General features: G+C 38.0%; 1 protein-coding gene across 3 annotated transcripts in view; it reads right to left on the bottom strand.

Moving 5' to 3' along the window:
* ATP10A (ATPase phospholipid transporting 10A (putative)) overlaps nucleotides 1-20,946 on the bottom strand; it is a 178,553-nt gene that overhangs the window by 86,581 nt on the left and 71,026 nt on the right. For 2 of the 3 annotated variants that reach the window (XM_083361488.1, XM_083361489.1), the window contains one exon: nucleotides 15,983-16,187. The exons of the other annotated variant lie outside the window; for it this stretch is intronic. In XM_083361488.1, coding sequence (XP_083217614.1) covers nucleotides 15,983-16,187 — 205 coding nt within the window. The remainder of the gene's footprint in view (nucleotides 1-15,982; nucleotides 16,188-20,946) is intronic. 3 annotated transcript variants of the gene reach the window in all.

Below are 20,946 nucleotides of genomic sequence, written 5' to 3'. Positions count from 1 at the left end.
TTTCCTAACCCCTATGGTTACTTATGTGCCTTTAATAGACGTAGTCTTCAATTTACAACAGTTCATTTAGTGACCATTTGAAGTTACCACAATACTGCAAAAAGTGACGTATGTTTTTTTTCACACATATGACCGTTGCAGCATCTCCATGGTCATGTGATCAAAATTTAGATGCTTGGCAACTGACTCATACTTATGAGAGTTGCTGTGTCCCAGAATCATGTGATCATCTTTTGCAGCCTTCTGACAAGCAAAGTCAATAGGGAAGCCAGATTCACTTAACACCCATGTTACTAACCTAACAACTGCAGAGATTGACTTAACAATTGTGGCAAGAAAGGTAACAAAATGGGGCAAAATTCACTTAACAAATGTCTCACTTAGGAACAGAAATTTTGGGCTCAATTATGCTCATAAGTTATGGACTACCTGTAGATGATGCTCTGAAATCCTACGTACATATTTCTTTCTCTCACAAAAGATAAGCAACACTAAATTTAGAAAATGTCTACATTATTTTTTTCAACTGCTATAGCAGTGGTGGCAAACCTTTTGGAGACTGAGTGCCCAAACTGCAACCCAAAACCCACTTATTTATCGCTGGGTGCCAGGTGGGCGTGGCCCACTGAGTGGGTGTGGCTGTGGAGGCCATGGAAGATTGGGTGGGTGTGGGCAAGGTGGATGTGGTCACCTCAATGTTACTTGTGGGGAGGGACACCTGTGGGGGGGTTGGGGGAGCTCCAGGAGGTCTCTGGCAGGTGGGGCGGTAGGCAGGAGACTCATCCTGTGGGGTGAGGTGAGGCAGGGTGGGGGTGCCATTGCCATGGGGCAAGGCAAGGGCTGGAGCAACTGCTGCCTGACACCATCGCCCCCCGCACACAGAGGCCAGCGAGCGCATGGGGGCCAATGGTGTCCATCAGTAGCCACAGCCTGCTGGCCCCTCGATAGGCACACTCTGGGGCTCCACAGCCCGTCGCCAGCAGTTCAAAGAAGCCGCCTCCGAGATGGATGGTTGACCAACAGCTGAGGAGGTGATGCAGTGGGTCATGCCTGGGAAAAGGAGAGCATGCGAGGCCAGGAGGGAAAGGATAGGGGGAAGGGAAACCAGCCGTGCTGCGATGCATTCAGCCACGTGGGACCTCGGCAAATTAGCAGGCGGCTGGTTGAAGAGGGACAGTTGCCACCTCTGGGGCATGGCGTGGGTGCCGCCTCTGGCACCCGTGGCATAGGTTTGCCACCACTGTGCTATAGTAATAACATTTCAATTTTCTTGACACATTTAAATTTTGAATGCAACCATTATCTTGGGAAATGGTTCTTCTAAAACAATGGAGTCTAATTTGTAAAATGAATTAGCTAGAGACTCAAAATTATCTGGTCTGTCCTTGACAAAATCATAAAAGAGCTACATTTTTCTTATATAATATTATGTCCAACATGGCAGCTCATATTAGTTCTACTTATTCCTTGATCAAAGCTAAATATTTCATACCTGATAGTACAGAGAAATGGGCCATCTCTAGTACCTAACATGTATCCAAGACTCCTTTGTTTCATGTATAGATAATGTCTGACACAGGCAATACAGTGTTTATTTGGATCAGTATTGAATTCAACTACGTCAATTAAGATCAATACTTCCACAGAACAAAACAAAGAATATATGTCCCCTGTTTTGGTGCGATTTCTCTAAAATGCATGTACTGGAATCTTTTTTCATTCTTTCCAGCCAAAGGCATGCTGGAAAGAGATCATGCAGGGAAATTTAGGACTTGGTCCATCAATCCATCTGCCTGTTAGCAAAGCAATTATCCAAAACTGAACTAGATCAAATTTGGTATGGAGGAAGAAGAAACTGGGGAGGGGGGGGAGAACCCAAGATAAAGCTATAAAACGCAGAAAAAACATTCCAGGAAAAAAAATCTTCGTTCCAAATTCCTATGCAAGTGTAGTTGAGCAGAAGTTTAGAATGCTTCCATCTGCTCCACACAATACATAAATGTATTATGTACATACTAACAAGGCTTCTAGATTGCTTCAATCCACTGACTCTAACCCTTGTACAACACCACAGTATGTAATATACAACTGGGAATAAAATCATACAATCAGTTAAAAACCATGCCTGGAACTAATGCTATGGAACACAGAGTTCTGACTGAACACATTAACAGTAATAAAGAAATCCAATCTCCCAGCCAAGAGGCAGTAATAGCAATCCAGCTTCCCTGGATTAATGGCATAACCAGGTTTTCACCAACTTTCTAAAAGTGAAAAGGAAAGAGGGTGATTGCACATCAGGCAGAGATTTATTCTGGAGGAAGGAAACAGGGACTGAAAAGGCACCTAAAATGACAGTCTCTAATTGGAGGGACATATAATGATTCTACCTTATTAAATCTTATTAGGCAAATAGAAGCTCTAAGAAGAAGGAAGCCCAGCAAATTTCCAGGCTTCCTCTTAAACCCCCTTCCCTTCTGGTCACATAATCTAGAGTGGAGCTGTTATTGAGGGCTTGAAAAAAATGTGAAAGCCATGATCTGCATGCTTTCTCTATCTTGTTGATCTTTCCACCCCAAGAGGATTTTTTCCAATTCAATCCATGTTATTCTTTCCAACCCAGCCCTCACATGACCCAGATCGGCGCATGAGGCATACCCTATACTGCCCAAAGCACAGATAGTTCCAAAACTGAAGAAAAGAAAAGAAGAAACAGGGGAGACATGGTAGCAGTATTCCAGTATTTGAGGGGCTGCCATAAAGAAGAGGGGGTGATGTTATTCACCAAAGCACCGAAGGCAGGACAAGAAACAATGGTTGGAAACTGATCAAGGAGAGGAGCAACCTGGAATTAAGGAGAAACTTCCTGACAGTGAGGGTAATTAACCAGTGGAATAGCTTGTCCCCAGAAATCATAGGTGCTCCATTGAGATTTTTAAAAAGAGGCGCTAGATAGTCACTTGTCTGAGATAGTATAGGTTCTCCTGCTTGATAGGGGGCTGGACTAGAAGACCTCCAAGGTCCCTTCCAGCTCTATTCTATTCTATTCTATTCTATTCTATTCTATTCTATTCTATTCTATTCTATTCTATTCTATTCTATTCTATTCTAAAACCTTACAGAAGCACTTCAACAGAAGTGCATAGAAGTGCATGTAGAGGTAACAACTAAAACCTGACACACTTGACACCTTAGTTCCTGGGGAGGGGAATGCACACCCACACCCACACTCATGATTTCTTATCACATAGCATAATATACAGGCATCTTTGCTAAAGAGAATAGAAAACATGCCTATCAGCTTAGTAGTACAAGCAGATCCCTTTTGTGAATCCCTCAGTGGCCATACCCCAGTGCTCAAATACATAATCAAAGTCTCTTTCAGACATGGAATAAAGGACCGGTCTTATCAAGGTTGCTTTCAGAAATCCTCCTTTGTTCATTAAACTCTGTTCATTTTGCTCTGTTGTCTCCTTATGGCTATATTCTGGCTCCTGCACTAAATACAGTGGCAGTACAGGTAGTGTTCGACTTACAACCATCCATTTAGTGACCATTTGAAATTACAATCACAGTAAAAAGGTGATTTATAACCATTTTTCACATGACCATTGCAGCATCCCCATGATCAAATGATCAAAATTCAAATGCTTGATAACTGACTCATATTTATGACTGTTGCAGAGTCCTGGGAACATGTGACCACCTTTTGTGACCTTCTGACAAGCAAAGTCAATGGGGAAGCCAGATTCACTTAACAATGTTAAGTTGTTACTAACTGGAGTGATTCACTTAACAGCTATGGCTAGAAAGGGGCAAAAATGGGGCAAAACTCACTTAACAACTGTCTTACTTAGCAACATAAATTGTGGGCTCACTTGTGGTCTTAAGATGAAGACTACATGTAATAATGCATAGTTATTTATTTGGTTTCTTTTTTAAAAAATGTTCCTCATATTTATGAAATAAGTTTAAAAACTATCAAGAAATGATTTTTGTCCTAACGAATTTTTTTCCCAAATGTTACCTAGTAAAAATGCATAACAGGAAATGCTGCTTGACATCACAGTGGCAATTCAGTCTTTCTTTTACATTCACTTTTTCCTTGAGTAGAATTTTTGACTCATTATGAAAGGTAAATTCAACTGCCCAGCAAAAGTCTTCAAAATGTTTTGGGATTGAGAAAATCGTGGTGCTCCCTCTCATTTTAAAATCCATAGCATGAAAGTTGTACAAAATATTTATACATTAATATGAGATTTACCAGAGTCTGGAAAACATACTATACAATTTAAGAAATTAAAACTCTGCAGTGTCACATGAACAACCTCTTTTACAAGTTTAAATGTCAGTATGGAGTAGTAAATAAAACAGAAAACATTACTGTAAAAATAAAGTATGTTTCTGACAAAGAAACTATACTAAAATTCCAGCAATGCAGTGTCTCAAAGAGTCTATAAATTAACCAACAAAGTCAAGACAGACCCCAAACATCATTAAGGAACACTTTATTTACAGATGACTTTTTTTCACCAAAAAAATATTATGGTTCTTTGTTCTGATTGTCTCTTAATGAAAAATGAAGAATCTTCGTTTCAACAAAACTCTTGCTATGACAAGTTCCACCCTTTTGTACAGATCTTATATTGTGGCATAGTAAATAGATAAGGGCTGGAGTTTTTGCATCACAATGTTTCAATTCATGTTTTATTACTCGCCCCTCATTGATACCAATGGTTCACCATGGATCTTGGAAGGTTGTCCATCACCCAGATATATGTAAAAATCTTTCACAAAAAATCTTTGATGAGTCTTTTGTTGAACTTTCAAACAAATGGAATGGCATTATCTCAATAATTCTTAAATAGCCTTTTAATTAACATATTATTATATAGAGTACATGTTGCAAATGGTAATGTAAAGGCTAAGCTAAAGCAACTGGATAAAAGATCTGAATATCTGTTTGATTGCAGACTGTAACTTACAGCACAGTTGAAATTATTTTTATCAAGAAGCAAGCAATACTGACTCCAAAATGAAAAGGAATCCAATATCTATATTGGAAGACATCATATACCAATGATGGAGACATGTAGCTTTTAAGTTCAACAGTTGAGGGCAACTAATGATGCCAAGAGTAAGGTGACATAATGGCTGATGTGTACAAGATATTCTACCACCCTTGTATGTCTTCTGTTAAAAGTATTGGATCCCTCTTTAGCATTATTTGGAAGTATTTAGTTTTATCTCCTTTGAATCAGTTTCAAGACATTTATTATAATTGTCGTTGTTTCTAAAAGTGCTCAATACACCTTGAATATAGTTCAAAAAAATCCAGATTCAGTAGGAATCATTGAAGGAAAAACTCTGCACAAGTTCAGAGGAAAAATAAAGGAAAAACAGCTGAAGAACATAATAATTAACTAGGAAAAACATAAACTATAAATATATAGAAAAGGAGAGGTTATAGATGTTTTCTTTAATTTTTTTTCAGAACAGATATAAAGATGAAGCCAGGAAATATTTGTAGGGAAGGACAATTAATTATTAAAGAGGTCTATTTTTTTTAGAAAAAAGCAAAGCCAATTAGTGGGGTTTTTTTTTGGTTTGTTGTCACTGTGTGTTGGGGGGTGGGAGCACAAAGGGAGGCTCAGCTAATCTCAATGTACACATAGTTGTACTTTGACAATAAAGGTCCATTTCATTTCACAGTACAAAGGAAATGATCCAATGTGAATAAGGCTGTATCAAATACATAGGGAAGGCATGGATTTTCTGATTCTTGTTTGGAAGTTTTTATTTTTCATGTGTGATCTATGCCCATTTTATACAGTATTTACATGGAGTTGTTGAATAACACTGTTATATATTGGGTTTGTTGCTTGATATACTGGTCCTCTGGGCGTGTGGTTGCTAGCGTGGCTGTGCTAGGCCGACCGTAGGGGGGGGATTGCTTTTCCTGCCAGGCACGTCTGGCCTCTCCCCTAGTGACTCTCAGCTCTGTTGGAGAAGCAGGATCCCATCCTCATCGCCAGTGTTATATACTGGGTTCGTTGCTTGATTGACCAGACGAGGCGAGTGAGTTCAGCAAGAATCATTCTTTATTTGGTTACAGGAACTGAACTGAGAAACAGGGCTGTGAATGCAGCTATTTATACCCTGGCCCCTAGGTGGCGGCCAATAGGTTTAAAGCAACCTATTGCCGCCCTAGAAGCAGCCAATGGTGGCGCTGGAGACAGGTTTTCTGAGGAGCTGGGAGCCGTTAGCCAGCTTCCCTGCTTAAACAACTTTCCAGCAATTAACCCCATGTGATACTCTTTAGTAAGACAAAAACCCAATTCATTACAAACACCATTTACTCTTCCTTTGCTCCTGAATGCTGCCCCTTGATTTTTAATATAATCCTGCAAAAACAAATTTCTTTACATATAGCCTCACATTTCTCTAAGTACATATAGCTTTGCAAACTCTATTGTTGCTCAAATTATATGCACCTAGGTATTTCTAATCCCTCTACTCTCTAATTACATTGTGTTTTAGCGATAAGGATTAAATATATCTTTACTGTACCATCTGACCACCTTTCTCTCTTAGTCTGGCACAAGATTCTTTCCCAGCTTTTTTAGCTCTTCAGCAAGCCAACTTCTGAATTTCACTCAACACTTATCTTCAGCTGTTTTCTTCAGTTTTGCTCACAAAAAAGCATACTGTAATATAATACTACTAAATCCAATTTAGAATTACCAGCTAATGTTACTGTTTACCAAAACAATGCCTTTTCACCATTGTAACCCTATCTTTCATTGTGCCAACATTATATCTCCTCTAAGTTCTCCCTCCAATTTTTCCTCCCAGAGGTCTCTCTTGTTTTTCAAGATTCCACCTCTGATGGATTCTCAATAGCCTCTAATAGGCTCTCTGTTGGGAACTAAGCTATCTGTTGTACTTATCTGTTTTTGCTAATCTGTTCACTAAAACATACATGTGTGGGTGGTATCTGTGTGTATATATGAAGACCCAGCAGGAAGCCATGGCTGAATGCAGGCTATAACAGGGGTTTTTTATCATCAGTTTTCAGATAGGGCTTGGGGAATTGCAAAATGAGTAAATGCTTAAATTCAGAAAACCACCTGATCTGGAATTCATGACATTTTTAGAAAAAGAAAATGAACAACAACAAAGATTTATTCAGTCACATGACATCAGTGTTGGTTTCAGACTGTCCCATGACATGAAAATTTAAAAACAAAGATGAACCTAACAAACAAAAAATGTCCTGTTTCATACACTCTATTCTAAGCCATTATTTGGTTTGTTTTAGTGTGATATGTCAGCCCAGTCATTTCTGTTCATAAAACAATAAAACTATATTTTAACGGCTTTGTAATCCCTTAATTCGGAGTAGAGTTGGGGCAACTGGATGGAGCTGACTGGCCAGATGCCCTTCCTGATGCCATGAAAAGCTCAAAGATAATTTTTTCTTTGCTCCCAGGCAGGAAACATCAGTCATTATCTGGGACTGAACTCTCAACCTTCCGAGTGGGAGGCAATCATGTTCACCACTAAGCCAACTTGCTGCTCACTATTCATAAACTATTTTTAATTATATTTGTATAGCTACCCATTTCACATGAAAGTGACTCTGGATAGCCAAAAAACAACTGATACTAATGTCTTAATCTAATGTATAAACCAGGCTACTACAGCTAATTTAGCAAATTATGGTTAAATAAACCATAATTTAGAATACATGAATCCAGTATATATTTCACTGGAAACAAAATAAAACTCTGCTGTTGGGTACATTCTTTTCCAAAAGAAATGCATTATGGTAAATTAGATTATTTTCCTCACCATAATTTATTTTTTTATACTACACTCTAAGTTGTAGAAAATAAATTATGAGTTTTTATTTCCAGTAATTTGTCTTAATCAGTTTTTATTCAGTAACTTTCAAATAGCTAGTTATTCTTTTATAATAATAATAATAATAATAATAATAATAATAATAATAATAATAATAATAATAATAATAATAATAATAATTAGTAGTAGTAGTAGTAGTAGTTGGAAGGGATCTTGGAGGTTATCTAGTCCAACCCCCTGCTCAGGCAGGAAACCCTATACCATTTCAAGCAAATGGCTGTCCAATCTCTTCTTAAAAACTGCCAGTGTTGGAGCATTCACCGCTTCTGGAGGCAGGTTGTTCCACTGGTTAATTGTTCTAACTGTCAGGAAGTTTCTCCTTAGTACTTAGGTTGCTTTTTTCCTTGATTAGTTTCTATCTGTTGCTTCTTGTCCTGCTTTCAGGTGGTTTGGAGAATAGCTTGACTCTCTCTTCTTTGTGGCAACTCCTGAGATATGATACTGCTATCATGTCACCCCTACTCCTTCTCTTCATTAAACTAGACATACCCAATTCCAGCAACCATTCCTTATATGTTTTAGCCTCCAGTCTCCTAATCATCTTTGTTGCTCTTCTCTGTACTCTTTCTAGAGTCTCAACATCTTTTTTACATCATGGTGACCAAAACTGGATGCAGTATATTCCAGGTGTGGCCTTACCAAGGCATTGTAAAGTGGTATTAATACTTCACATGATCTTGATTCTATCCCTCTGTTAATGCAGCCTAGCACTGGGTTGGCTTTTTTGGCAGCTGCAGCACACTGCTGGCTTATATTTAAGTGATTGTCCACTAGGACTCCAAGATCCCTCTCACAGTAACTATTATTAAGCAAGGTACCACCTATACTATACCTGTGCATTTGGTTTTTCCTGCCTAAATGTAGAACCTTACTTTTTCACCATTGAATTTCATTTTGTTAGATAGTGCCCAGTGTTCAAGTCTGTCCAGATCCTCCTGTATCCTAAGCCTGTCTTCTGGAGTATTGGCTATTCCTGCCAGCTTGGTGTCATCTGCAAATTTGATGAGTTCCCCATCTATCCCCTCATCCAAATTGTTGATGAAGATGGTGAAGAGCACTGGGCCCAGAACAGAGCCCTGGGGCACCCCACTACACACTTCCCTCCATGTAGATGCAGTTCCATTGAGGACCACACGCTGAGTACGGCCTGTCAGCCAGCTACGATTCCATCTGGTGATGATGCTATCTAACCCAGATTTTTCTATCTTATCAAGTAGTAGGCTGTGGTCTACTTTATCAAATGCCTTACTGAAGTCCAAGTAAATTATATCCACAGCATTCCTCTGGTCCACTAATTTTGTCACTTGGTCAAAGAATGCAATAAGATTTGTCTGGCATGATCTGTTTTTGACAAACCCATGTTGGCTTTTAGTAGTGACTTTGTTTGCATCTAGGTGTTCGCTGATTCGTTGTTTGATTATCTTTTCCAGAATCTTCCCAGGTATTGAGGTCAGGTTGATACGTCTGTAGTTTCCTGGATCTATTTTTTTCCCTTTTTTGAAGATGGGAACTACATCAGCTCTTTTCCAGTCCTCTGGTAGTTCCCCAGTGCTCCAGGATCTTTGAAAGATATAGTTCAGTGGTTCTGAGATCACGTCTGCCAGTTCCTTGAGAACCTTGGGGTGTAATCCATCTGGTCCCAGTGATTTGAACTCGTCTAGGCTGGACAGGTGCTCACTTACCATTTTTTTTGCCTATCTTAACTTATGTTTCTATTCTGTTTTTATGGCACTGTTTTTGAAAGGTTGGACTGCTTTTTTCCTTTGTGTAAAGGGAGATGGAAAAAATGAGTTAAATAGTTCTGCTTTCTCCCTGTTACTTGTCATCTTCTTGCCACTTTCCCCCACTAATGGACCAATCATTTCCTTAACTTTTTTCTTGTTTTTTTATATGTTGAAAGAAGCTCTTTTTGTTATTTTTGACTTTGGTTGCAAGCCTTAGTTCATTTTGAGCCTTAGCTTCCCTCACTTCATCTTTGCAAGCACAAGCTATTTGCTGATATTCTGCCTTAGTTATGTGCCCCTCTTTCCACTTTTTATACTTGTCCTTTTTATCTTTCAATTTATCAGAGAGTTCTTTATGCAGCCATGTTGGTTTCTTTTGAGAGTTGTTATTTTTCTTCTTTGTTTGTATTGTGCTAGACTGGGCCTTTATTATCTCACTTTTCAAAATTTCCCAAGCTTCTTGAGTTGTTTTCCCCTTTAGGATTCTCATCCATGGAATCCTTCCCAAGGTCTAAGTTTATTGAAATTAGCTCTTTTAAAGTCCTAGACTCTAGTTTGACTGTGTTCTATTGCTTGTGCTCCCAGAATGTTGAATTGCAATATTGCATGACCGCTTCCCCCTAAGGTTCCTGTGGCTTCAACACTTTCTATCATTTCATCTCTGTTAGTGAGGATTAGATCCAATATGGCTAATCCCCTAGTTCCCTTCTTTACTTTTTGGGAGACAAAGTTGTCTGCTAGATTTGTCAGGAATCTGTTTGATCTTCCACTTGGTGCAGAGTTTGTCTCCCAGTTGATGTCAGGGTAAAGTCCCCCATTACTATTGTGATGTGCTTCCTAAATACCTTAGCTGACTAGCAAAAAGTTCCTCTGCTATGGTATACACCTATGGCAATGTCATTTCCCCCCCTTTTATATTGACCCAAATGCTTTCAGGTTTACAGTTTTCATCATTGTTGTGCTCTATTTCTGTAGAGATAAAGTTATTTCTTATATAAAGAGCAACTCCACCTCCTCTTTTGTTTGGTCTGTTTCTTTTAAATAATTTAAATCCCTCTAGCTGTATGTTCCATTTGTGGGTTTCCTCCCACCTTGACTATATCTAGTAAGAGAATACTGTACTTAGTTGCTTTAAAAGGATTAATTTAAAGATAATTTATCTTAAAGTACAATCCAAGACTACATTTTTAAAAAGAATTTAAAACAATGAGCTGTATTATTATGGGTTCCATGTATGTTTTGCTAGATGAGTAACATTGTCTGATGAGGCCTTCTCAAAATCTGTATCAATCAAATTTGTAGGACTTCATGACTTGTGATAGATCATATGAAGTATGATAAACATGCTTGCTCTAAATTGAAAGGTTTACTACAGATTTTCTTTTGTTTTCTTCACAGACTAAAATCCCTGTTTAATAACAGGCACCACATAAAGGTGAAACTCGAAAAATTAGAATATATGCAAAAGTTCATTTATTTCAGTAATGCAACTTAAAAGGGGAAACTAATATATGAGATAGACTCATTACATGCAAAGCAAGATAGTTCAAGCCATAATTTGTCATAATTGTGATGATTATGGTGTACAGCTCATGAAAACCCCAAATCCACAATCTCAGAAAATTAGAATATTGTGAAAAGGTGCAATATTCTAGGCTCAAAGTGTCCCACTCTAATCAGCTAATTAAGCCATAACACCTGCAAAGGGTTCCTGAGCCTTTAAATGGTCTCTCAGTCTGGTTCAGTAGGAATCACAATCATGGGGAAGACTGCTGACCTGACAGTTGTGCAGAAAACCATCATTGACACCCTCCATAAGGAGGGAAAGCCTCAAAAGGTAATTGCAAAAGAAGATGGATGTTCCCAAAGTGCTGTATCAAAGCACATTAATAGAAAGTTGTGTGGAAGGGAAAAGTGTGGAAGAAAAAGGTGCACAAGCAGCAGGGATGACCGCAGCCTGGAGAGGATTGTCAGGAAAAGGCCATTCAAAAGTGTTGGGGACTTTCACAAGGAGTGGACTGAGGCTGGAGTCAGTGCATCAAGAGCCACCACACACAGATGGATCCTGGACATGGGCTTCAAATGTTGTATTCCTCTTGACAAGCTGCTCCTGAACAACAAACAATGTCAGAAGCGTCTTACCTGGGCTAAAGAAAAACAGACCTGGTCTGTTGCTCAGTGGTCCAAAGTCCTCTTTTCTGATGAGAGCAACTTTTGCATCTCATTTGGAAACCAAGGGCCCAGAGTCTGGAGAAAGAATGGAGAGGCACACACTGCAAGATGCTTGAAGTCCAGTGTGAAGTTTCCACAGTCTGTGTTGATTTGGGGAGCCATGTCATCTGCTAGTGTTGGTCCACTGTGCTTCATTACGTCCAGGGTCAACGCAGCCGTCTACCAGGAGATTTTGGAGCACTTCATGCTTCCTTCCGCAGATGAGCTTTATGGGGATGCTGACTTCATTTTCCAGCAGGACCTGGCACCTGCCCACACTGCCAAAAGTACCAAAACCTGGTTCAATGACCATGGGATTACTGTGCTTGATTGGCCAGCACACTTGCCTGACCTGAACCCCATAGAGAATCTATGGGGCATTGCCAAGAGAAAGATGAGAGACATGACACCGAACAATGCAGAAGAGCTGAAGGCCGCTATTGAATCATCCTGGTCTTTCATAACACCTCAGCAGTGCCACAGGTTGATAGCTTCCATGCCACACCGCATTGAGGCAGTAATTGCTGCAAAAGGGGCCCAAACCAAGTACTGAGTAGATATGCATGCTTATACTTTTCAGAGGTCCGATATTGTTCTATGTACACTCCTTGTTTTATTGATTGCATGTAATATTCTAATTTTCTGAGATTGTGGATTTGGGGTTTTCATGAGCTGTACGCCACAATCATCACAATTATGACAAATCATGGCTTGAACTATCTTGCTTTGCATGTAATGAGTCTATCTCATATATTAGTTTCCCCTTTTAAGTTGCATTACTGAAATAAATGAACTTTTGCACAATATTCTAATTTTTCGAGTTTCACCTGTAGTTACAAGCCACAGAAAGAAATAACTACCCCAGTTTTTACATACTGATTTTAATGGCACATTAATTTTAACAGATCATTTATTTTAAAGCAACAAAAATCCTCAAACTAAACACAATTAGCAGAATTATAATTTTGTAGCTTAGATTTTCACTTAAAAAGTGTTATCACAAGCTAAAGTGTTTCATGATCAGATATTAATAAATATTAAGGCTGCATATATTTGGGGCCAGAATTTGGCCTTTCATATGTTGTAACTTTTACATTTTACCTTGCATTTTGATACTAGATTTTCTTAATCTACATTTCAAAATTCTTTGATATTATACACATTAAACACTCAAGGGACATGAATGACAACTGCTTCTTGGAATATATGGACACTACACATTCTGCTTGTTTACTGTGGAGTAGAATAGAATAGAACAGAACAGAACAGAACAGAACAGAATAGAATAGAAATCTGGAAGGGACTTTGGAGATCTTCTAGTCCAGCCCACTGCTCAAGCAAGAGAACCTATACCAGTGATTGCAAACCTTTTAGAGACCAAGTGCCCAAACTGCAACCCCAAACCCACTTATGTATCATCGGGTGCCGGGTGGGTGTGGACCTTTGGGTGGGTGTGTCCAATTGGGTGGGCGTGGTTGCAGTGGTAACGGCAGACTGGGTGGGACTAAAAAGTTCAATCAATCAATTCCAACTTTGCAAGAACATTTTTTTTCCCGTGAGAAGTTGAAATTAATTGATTGATTGAATCTTTTTTTTTTCGCACACAGCGACGGAGGTCTAAAGTGAAAAGGTTTTATAAAGCACAGCTGAAGGTCTAGAACTGGTGCGACAGCACACGTGCCCACAGAGAAAGCTTGGTGTGCCACCACAGACCTATACCATTTCAGATAAGTGACTGTCTAGTCTCTTTTTAAAAATCTCCAGTGATGGAGCGCCCATGATTTCTGAAGGCAAGCTGTTCCACTGGTTAATTGTCCTCATTGTTAGGAAGTTTCTCTTTAATTCCAGGTTGACTAGATTAGATTAGTTTCTTGTCCTGCTCTCTGATGCTTTGGAGAATAATTTGACTTCCTCTTCTTTGTGGCAGCGCTTCAAATACTAGAATACTGCTATCATGTCACCCCTATTTCTTTTCTTCAGAGTACCCAAATCCAAGTCCTGCAGCCATTCTTCATAGGTTTTAGTCTCCAGGCCTTTGTTGCTCTTCTCTGAACTTTTTCCAAACTCTCAACATCCTTTTTGTAGTATGGTGACCAAACTTGGTTGCATTATTTCAGGTATGGTCTTACTAGGGTTTTATAAAGCGGTACTAATAATTCACGTGATCTTGATTCTATGCCTCTGTTTATACAACCCAGGATTGTATTAGCTTTTTTGGCTGCTGCTGCACACTGCTGGCTCATATTCAAGTGACCGTCCACTAGGACTCCAAGGTCCCTCTCACAGTTAATGTTTTTGAGCCAGGTCTCGCCTAATCTGTACTTATACCTTTGATTTTTCCTGCCTAAATGTAAAACTTTATTTTGTTGGATTGGGCCCATTGTTCAAGTTTCTCAAGTTCTTTTTGGATCCTGAGCTTTCTTCTGGGATGTCGCTATTCTTGCCAGTTTAGTGTCATCTGCAAATTTGATGAGTTCCCCTTTTATTTCCTTATCTACTTGAATACTAATTAAGGATTCATTTGTCTAATGCAGTAACTCCCAAACCATAGGCCATAAGAGAAGATAATTGCTATGAAAAACAAATTCATTAAATGATCCTTGGATTTTCAAAATTTTCATCCGTAGATGAGATGCTTACTGCATCTAGTCTTTCCTCTCAGGGAACATGCTTGTTTGCAATCTGGAATAAGTTTCTATAAGGCCGTGGTTGGCTGGGAAATTCTGGGAATTTAAATCCATATATCTTGCAACTGCCGAAGTGGAGAAACACTCAAGGCTAGGTCTACATCTGGTCCCTAGTCTGATTTTTTTAAAAGCTTTCTGCATGCAGGTGGAAAGAGAAGAAATTTTAGAAAAGAAATCAGATGGTGTCATAAGAAGAAAGAATGGGTGTGCCTGTCCCCTTTTGATGCAGACTGCACCCATTGCTTGCTTCACATTCCCCAAATAGCATGCAGTCTCAAATATTATTTCCAGGGTAATGTTGTTCCAAATAGACAAAAAAAAAGTTCTCCAGCTAATCTGTAGCATATTTTCACTATGTGTGTGTGTGCATAGATTTCTTTACTTACTGCCATTTTAAGCCTGCTTTTCACTAAACATAATCTCAAAATTGCAGGAAAAAACATAAACCAATAATGCACTCCAAAATTGGAAAGTTACAAGAAAACAAATGATAAAATGTATTTTTATATTATGTTGTACTTAGTTTTAATTTTATGAGTGTTCACTAGCCAGAGTTACTTGTTTGAGATGGGCAGTATAGAAACTGAATAAAATAAAAATAAACATTTTTATTATACGTGGCCCAGAGTCACATTCTGTGGGATGGATGACTATATAATGATGATAAATAAGGCCATTCAAAACATTAAATGTTAGCATCTTAAAACTGGAGTGTGACAATCACAAGAGAAAGCCACAGCCCTATTGATTTTAGTTTGAGCTTTAGGGAACAAGTAGGCTGTGTTCAGATTGAAAACTCAGCTGATTTATTGAACAATATGATTGGGATGCCCATTTTTCAGCCTCCATCCCTTGAATGCCCTGTAACAAATATCCTGCTAAATCCAAACACAAATTCTGTTAAATACATACACAGACTTTCATTTTCCCCATGCAAGATAAGCATAAGGAATAAGGCACTCCACAAAATCTTCAAGGCCCAAACTATATGGGCTTTATGTATTAAGACAGGCCCACCAAATTTGGCCCAATAGCTCATTTACAATACCACTCAGAATTCAATTGTTAGATGGGAGACCATGTAAAGTTGATAGTTAAATAAAATAGATGTAATATATTGACAGCAGCTTGTTTCTTCATTAATTTTCCCATGCCTTCTGCATCAGCAGTAACTTCTAAATTCAATTCAAAGGACTCCTTTTTGCGTGCTAGTTGTGCCATTTTGTGCACTGGTCATTGGAATTAGTCCTATGAACTTAAACTTTATGATAAGTTCCACACTTAGCAACTATCAAAACCTTCGTGAAAATCAAAATCTGGAGCATTCATTTTTTTTATTGTTCAGAACAAACAAGTTCTCTCTTACAATAAGATTAATGAGCAGCTGACCTACCTTAAACTTTAAAAAAAAGTACAATAAACATACTAACTTACCAGCTCCAAAAATCCTCTCAAAACTTGTCTCTGTTTCAGGTTGGTTTCACCATCCAGATTAGCAGTTTCTATATGACACAAGCCATCAGGATCACTTGAAGAAAGCAGCAATATATCTGCAGGTATGATTTCATTGCAGCGAAGCTGGATGAAGTCTCCAACTTTTACTTCTTTCCAGTATCTTGTGGTGTATTTCCTTTCATTTCTGTGAGAAATATTTAGGATAAAAACATGACAGCAGTTCTAAGAAATATAATAGCAGGATAAGTTAATATATGTATTTCATGATGTTTGCAGTAATTATTTTCCTGACACCTATTGGTTCACCAAAAATCTTATATTCAAAGAATAAAGTTCTTAGAAGAAACTATTCACCAACAGCTATGAGAAACAAGTATCATTATCCCAGGATCAAAACTTAACAATTACTATGTAGATGACTTGCAAAGGATGAGAACAGAGAATATAAAGGTTACATCTATGAGAAGGAAACCTAAGTCATATGCTGCCCATATATCTTATTTGCAGAAAAGAGTATGTTCAAAATGTTGATTATTACTTTTATTATCACTACATGGCACAAGGCTAGGTTATACGTAGGACCAATTTTTCTTGAGGGATCTGTCTGTCCTCTAGGTCAGATAAGGTGGATATGCTGCACGTTCCCCCCCCCTTAAATGTTGCCACCTGCTGGGAACTTTGAAATATTCCTACTTAGTGGCTACTCCAGGCTTTTGGAATAGCCTACCACCTGAGATCTTTTTAGTCTTATGAAAGGCTCTTGCCCCAACCATTGGAGTAGCATGGGAGTGATCTGGAATGTTGTTTGGTTCACTCCCTGTGAGGAAGAGTAGTTTTCTTTCTATCCTTTTTATGGATTATTGTGAGCAGTCTAGAGCAGGGGTCAGCAACCTGAAACAGTGAAAGAGCCACTCGGAACCGGTTCCCTCACAAAAAGAAAAACTGGGAGCCGCAAAAAATGTGTGCACATGTGCGTACATGCACGCATGCGCAGAACAGGGTTTGACTGAAAAGTGGAGCCAAGGCGAGATATGCACCTACCCTGCATATTTGAATTGATTGAACTTTTTTAGTCCCACTTTTTTTTTTGGACTGCACATGGCAGAGGACTGGGAGCCACAGGAGATGGCTGAAAGAGCCGCATGCAGCTCCGGAGCTGCGGGTTGCAGACCTGTGGTCTAGAGTTATTATATGAGGTAGGAAGTCTGTTAATAAATAAATACATAAATTAATACAAGGTTATATAGCCTGGGAGGGAAGAAGAAATAGAAAGTGAAATGTAGGAGTAAGGAAGAATGGCAGTAAACATGGGAAAAAATCCAGATTCTTGTGGATTACAGTCTACTTCATCACATAAATGAATATTATCCCACATTACCAAATATGGAAGGTAATGTACAGATGATTGTTAATAATGAAAGAAAATATAGAATATAGACTAATGACAATTACATTAACCTAAATAATCTTGTCAGGACAATCTGAAGCAAATCACGGTTATCAAACGGGAAGAAATAAATTAAAACCAGGCACAGAACCTGTGTTTGCATAACACTGAACTATAAACTCATTTTAGCTTATCAACTACTGAAAATCCAGTCATTTTGTAAATTTAATTTTGTATGAACTCAGAAAAAATACATGTGTGATTCAATACTCCTTAGTTATTGACAATAAAATGGGGAGCACAACCACTAAATCTCAAGCAGAGTTGTTTTTCTTTGCTTTACTCAACAAAGCAGGAAACACTAATAGCTTTAATTACAGTGCTTTGTTGAAATAGTAACTGAAAACAAGTATACAAAACATATTGATAGTAAATAAATTACTTATTTTATTTATATATCAAATTTAGAAATGACCATCTCCCTCACAGAGAGAGGCTATTGAAAGCAAATAAAGAGAGCCACTTTGGTGTAATGGTTAAGGTGCTGGACTAGAACCCAGGAGACTGCAAGTTCTAGTCTAGCCTTAGACGTGAAAGCTGGTTGGGTGCCTCTGGATCAGTCACTCTCAGCCCAATCCACTTCCTAGGGCTATTCTTGTGGGAAAAAATAGGAGGAGGAAGAAACATTATGTACGTTCACCTTCTTGAATTACTTATAAAATAATAAAGGTAGGATAAAAATCAAACAAACAAATAAATAAATAAATAAATAAACATTCATTCTTCATATTTAGAAGAAATCAACAACTGGGCTGTGCCAATCCAGAGTGACAATATTTTTCTACTGTGACATTGAAGTTACCTGTCTTACAAAATAGGCAGTATATACTAATTCTTAGACCACTCATTTAATCAACTGACATTTCCCTCACTTCTTCAATCAGTGATTCAAGGCTGCTCAAAGTTGCCTTAAATTGTGAGATGGTTGGCAAATAAATTTGATAAATAAATAAATGATGGATCAATCCCACTCTGAAAGATTGCAGAGTCTTTTTTGATTCCTTTTGCATTCAAATAACAACAGACTAAACTGGGTTGAAAAATTAAAGTATTGCTGATATATTATTAATGACATGGTTCCGACAGATGAAACTCTTCAAAGAACTTCAAGGCATTGTTTACCTGAAAGAATCTTTATTCAAGTTGCATAGCATCGGCACGTACATAGTCAAAACCAAAATCTGGATTCCCCTCCCTTTAGCACATAGTATCAAACACAATTCCCTCCTCTAATTAACAGTCATAAATCACATTCTCCAATTAGTTTGAAATGCAGGCTTTCCCTCCTTTACTCCAACCCATCATTTCTTATCACCTCTTATTTCAAAAGTCCTGAGTTCACACACTATTACAATATTATTATGTCTAACTAACTCCCATCACATTCCTCCTCCTTCCCCAGTATCATCTAATTCTAAGAGTAAAGCATAAGAAAGAAGGCTGTATCTCCATATGTTGTCAAAGCAAGAACATCCAATGTTAGCAGCGTTGACAATTGGTTTGGACAAGCTCTGTGTTTCTTATATATTTCTAAGTTAAAACATTCCTCTACTAAAGAAATTAAATCATTATCTGAACTGTGAAATACATAATGAAAAATGTGTGGATATAAAGTGAAGTGTTTTTTCAGTGACTGAAATACTAAATATTACAAGCCAGGATGAATATTAATCTCTGTGGTAAAAAATCACTGAAGTTAGGTTATACAATAATGCAATTTCATTTTAACCTCACCCACTATGTTTTCTTGAAACACAACTAAGATTCAATAAGCCACTTTGTCTCAAAAAAGAAATTTTTGATGTTAGCATTGATTCTTGGACAGCAAGAGGAGGGCAGCAGAGTCCGAGGATATATACTGTAGAGGATATCTGTTCATATTTATGTGGAAGTACATAGTTTATTTATGAATCAGTTATGAAGCATGACAAAATAAGTTCCAGCAATTGCTTCAAGTCTTTCTCCCAATAACAAACGTAAGTCACACATTTCAGACTTAGGCATATTCTGCTGTTCCCAATGAAAAGAACAGAAAAGAAAAGAAAAAGAAAAGAAATTAAAGAGAAAAGGGAAAGGAAGGGAAGGGGAAAAAAGAAAGAAGATAGAATATGACACTGAGAATAGGATTTGATTTGTTTGGAATTGCAGCTTTCAATCTATCATTATCATCATCTAATGAAGATGATTTTAGCTTTTACAACTGGATTTGATATATTTAAGAAACAGCTGAATCTCAGAAACAGAAAAAATGGCTAGATAAGATTTCAATCAGTCATAGATATTTACAAAAGCTGTTGTGTAACAACAGAATTATGCAAAAACAGGGAAAGCCTGTTTGAAGAATAAGTTATATCACTCAGTTTTAACTTACTGCCTATATATTTTGCATATAATATGTTTCTATTTCACTTGTATTTTGAATCTATCTCTTGCCATACAATGAATAAATGGAACCTTATTCCATAGATAGAAGCTTTCTTGTACTATAACATTTTCTGTTGTTTCTGCTTCAATATTTGAATATGGCTGTCAACTGTTATTGTTGAAGGAAAAGTCTTCATCATGGTTCAGCCCAAGCTGGGGATAAACAACATGACAACTGCTTTAGAAAGAAGGTTGCAGTTTATTGAAGAGGAGAGCCAGACAGAAAGATGGTTCTAGCAGAAAAAGGACTGAGCACATCTAGGGAGTGGGTTTCTATACCCTCTGGAGCCTTTTGTTTGGAGTTATTTCCTGTTTCAGGCTTTGTATTTCCTGTGTTACATATTCTGACCTGAGTCTGGGTGTGCCTTTCTGGTATTCTTGATGGTGGTGGGTTAATCCTATTATGTCCCCTGCTTCCCTGGGGCTGGGGCTGATGTTGACTCTAGAGATCTTTCTTCCTTATTCTAGTTTCCTGACAAGATTATCACATCTGCATTCCTGCAGACTTGGTTTCTGCTTGGGACAGAGAGACTTGGGGGCAGGGCTGGTTTCTACTTTTAAAATCCTTTAGGGAAATATATTCTGCCCTTTTAATATTTCCTTCTCTGTGGGTGCTGACTTCCCACATTATCATAATAATCTCCCAAACTGTTCTCATCTGAAGTGTTTCAGATCAACACCACATATCAGCAAGATTGTCAGTGTCAGAATATTATCACACGTAACTCATGATGGACGTAATTACTGCCAATACTTTGACTTTTAGGCTGATCTAACATAGCTAGGATCAGAAAAAATTAGACCAAAGCTCTAACAATTATGCCATACATTTTTTTTTCTTCAAAAAGAGAAGCAAGGTTCTGTGGTCAACTTTCTTATGAAAGGAAGAGACCTAGGAGAACAGAATTTTCCTGAAAGTTATTTTAAAGTTCTAGCATAAAATAGTTGCATTCCTACTCTTTCTTCAACAACTTTGAATTAATATTATTTCTTGTAAGGACAATGTGGAAATAGTTCTGAATATGAAATAGAAATGATTGAGCTAAAAGACATTGTCAAAAATGCCCTTGGG

Source organism: Vipera ursinii (genome assembly GCF_947247035.1).
Source record: "Vipera ursinii genome assembly, chromosome: 4".
In the NCBI taxonomy this organism is placed as follows: domain Eukaryota; kingdom Metazoa; phylum Chordata; class Lepidosauria; order Squamata; family Viperidae; genus Vipera; species Vipera ursinii.
This window is presented reverse-complemented; position numbering and strand designations above follow the sequence as displayed.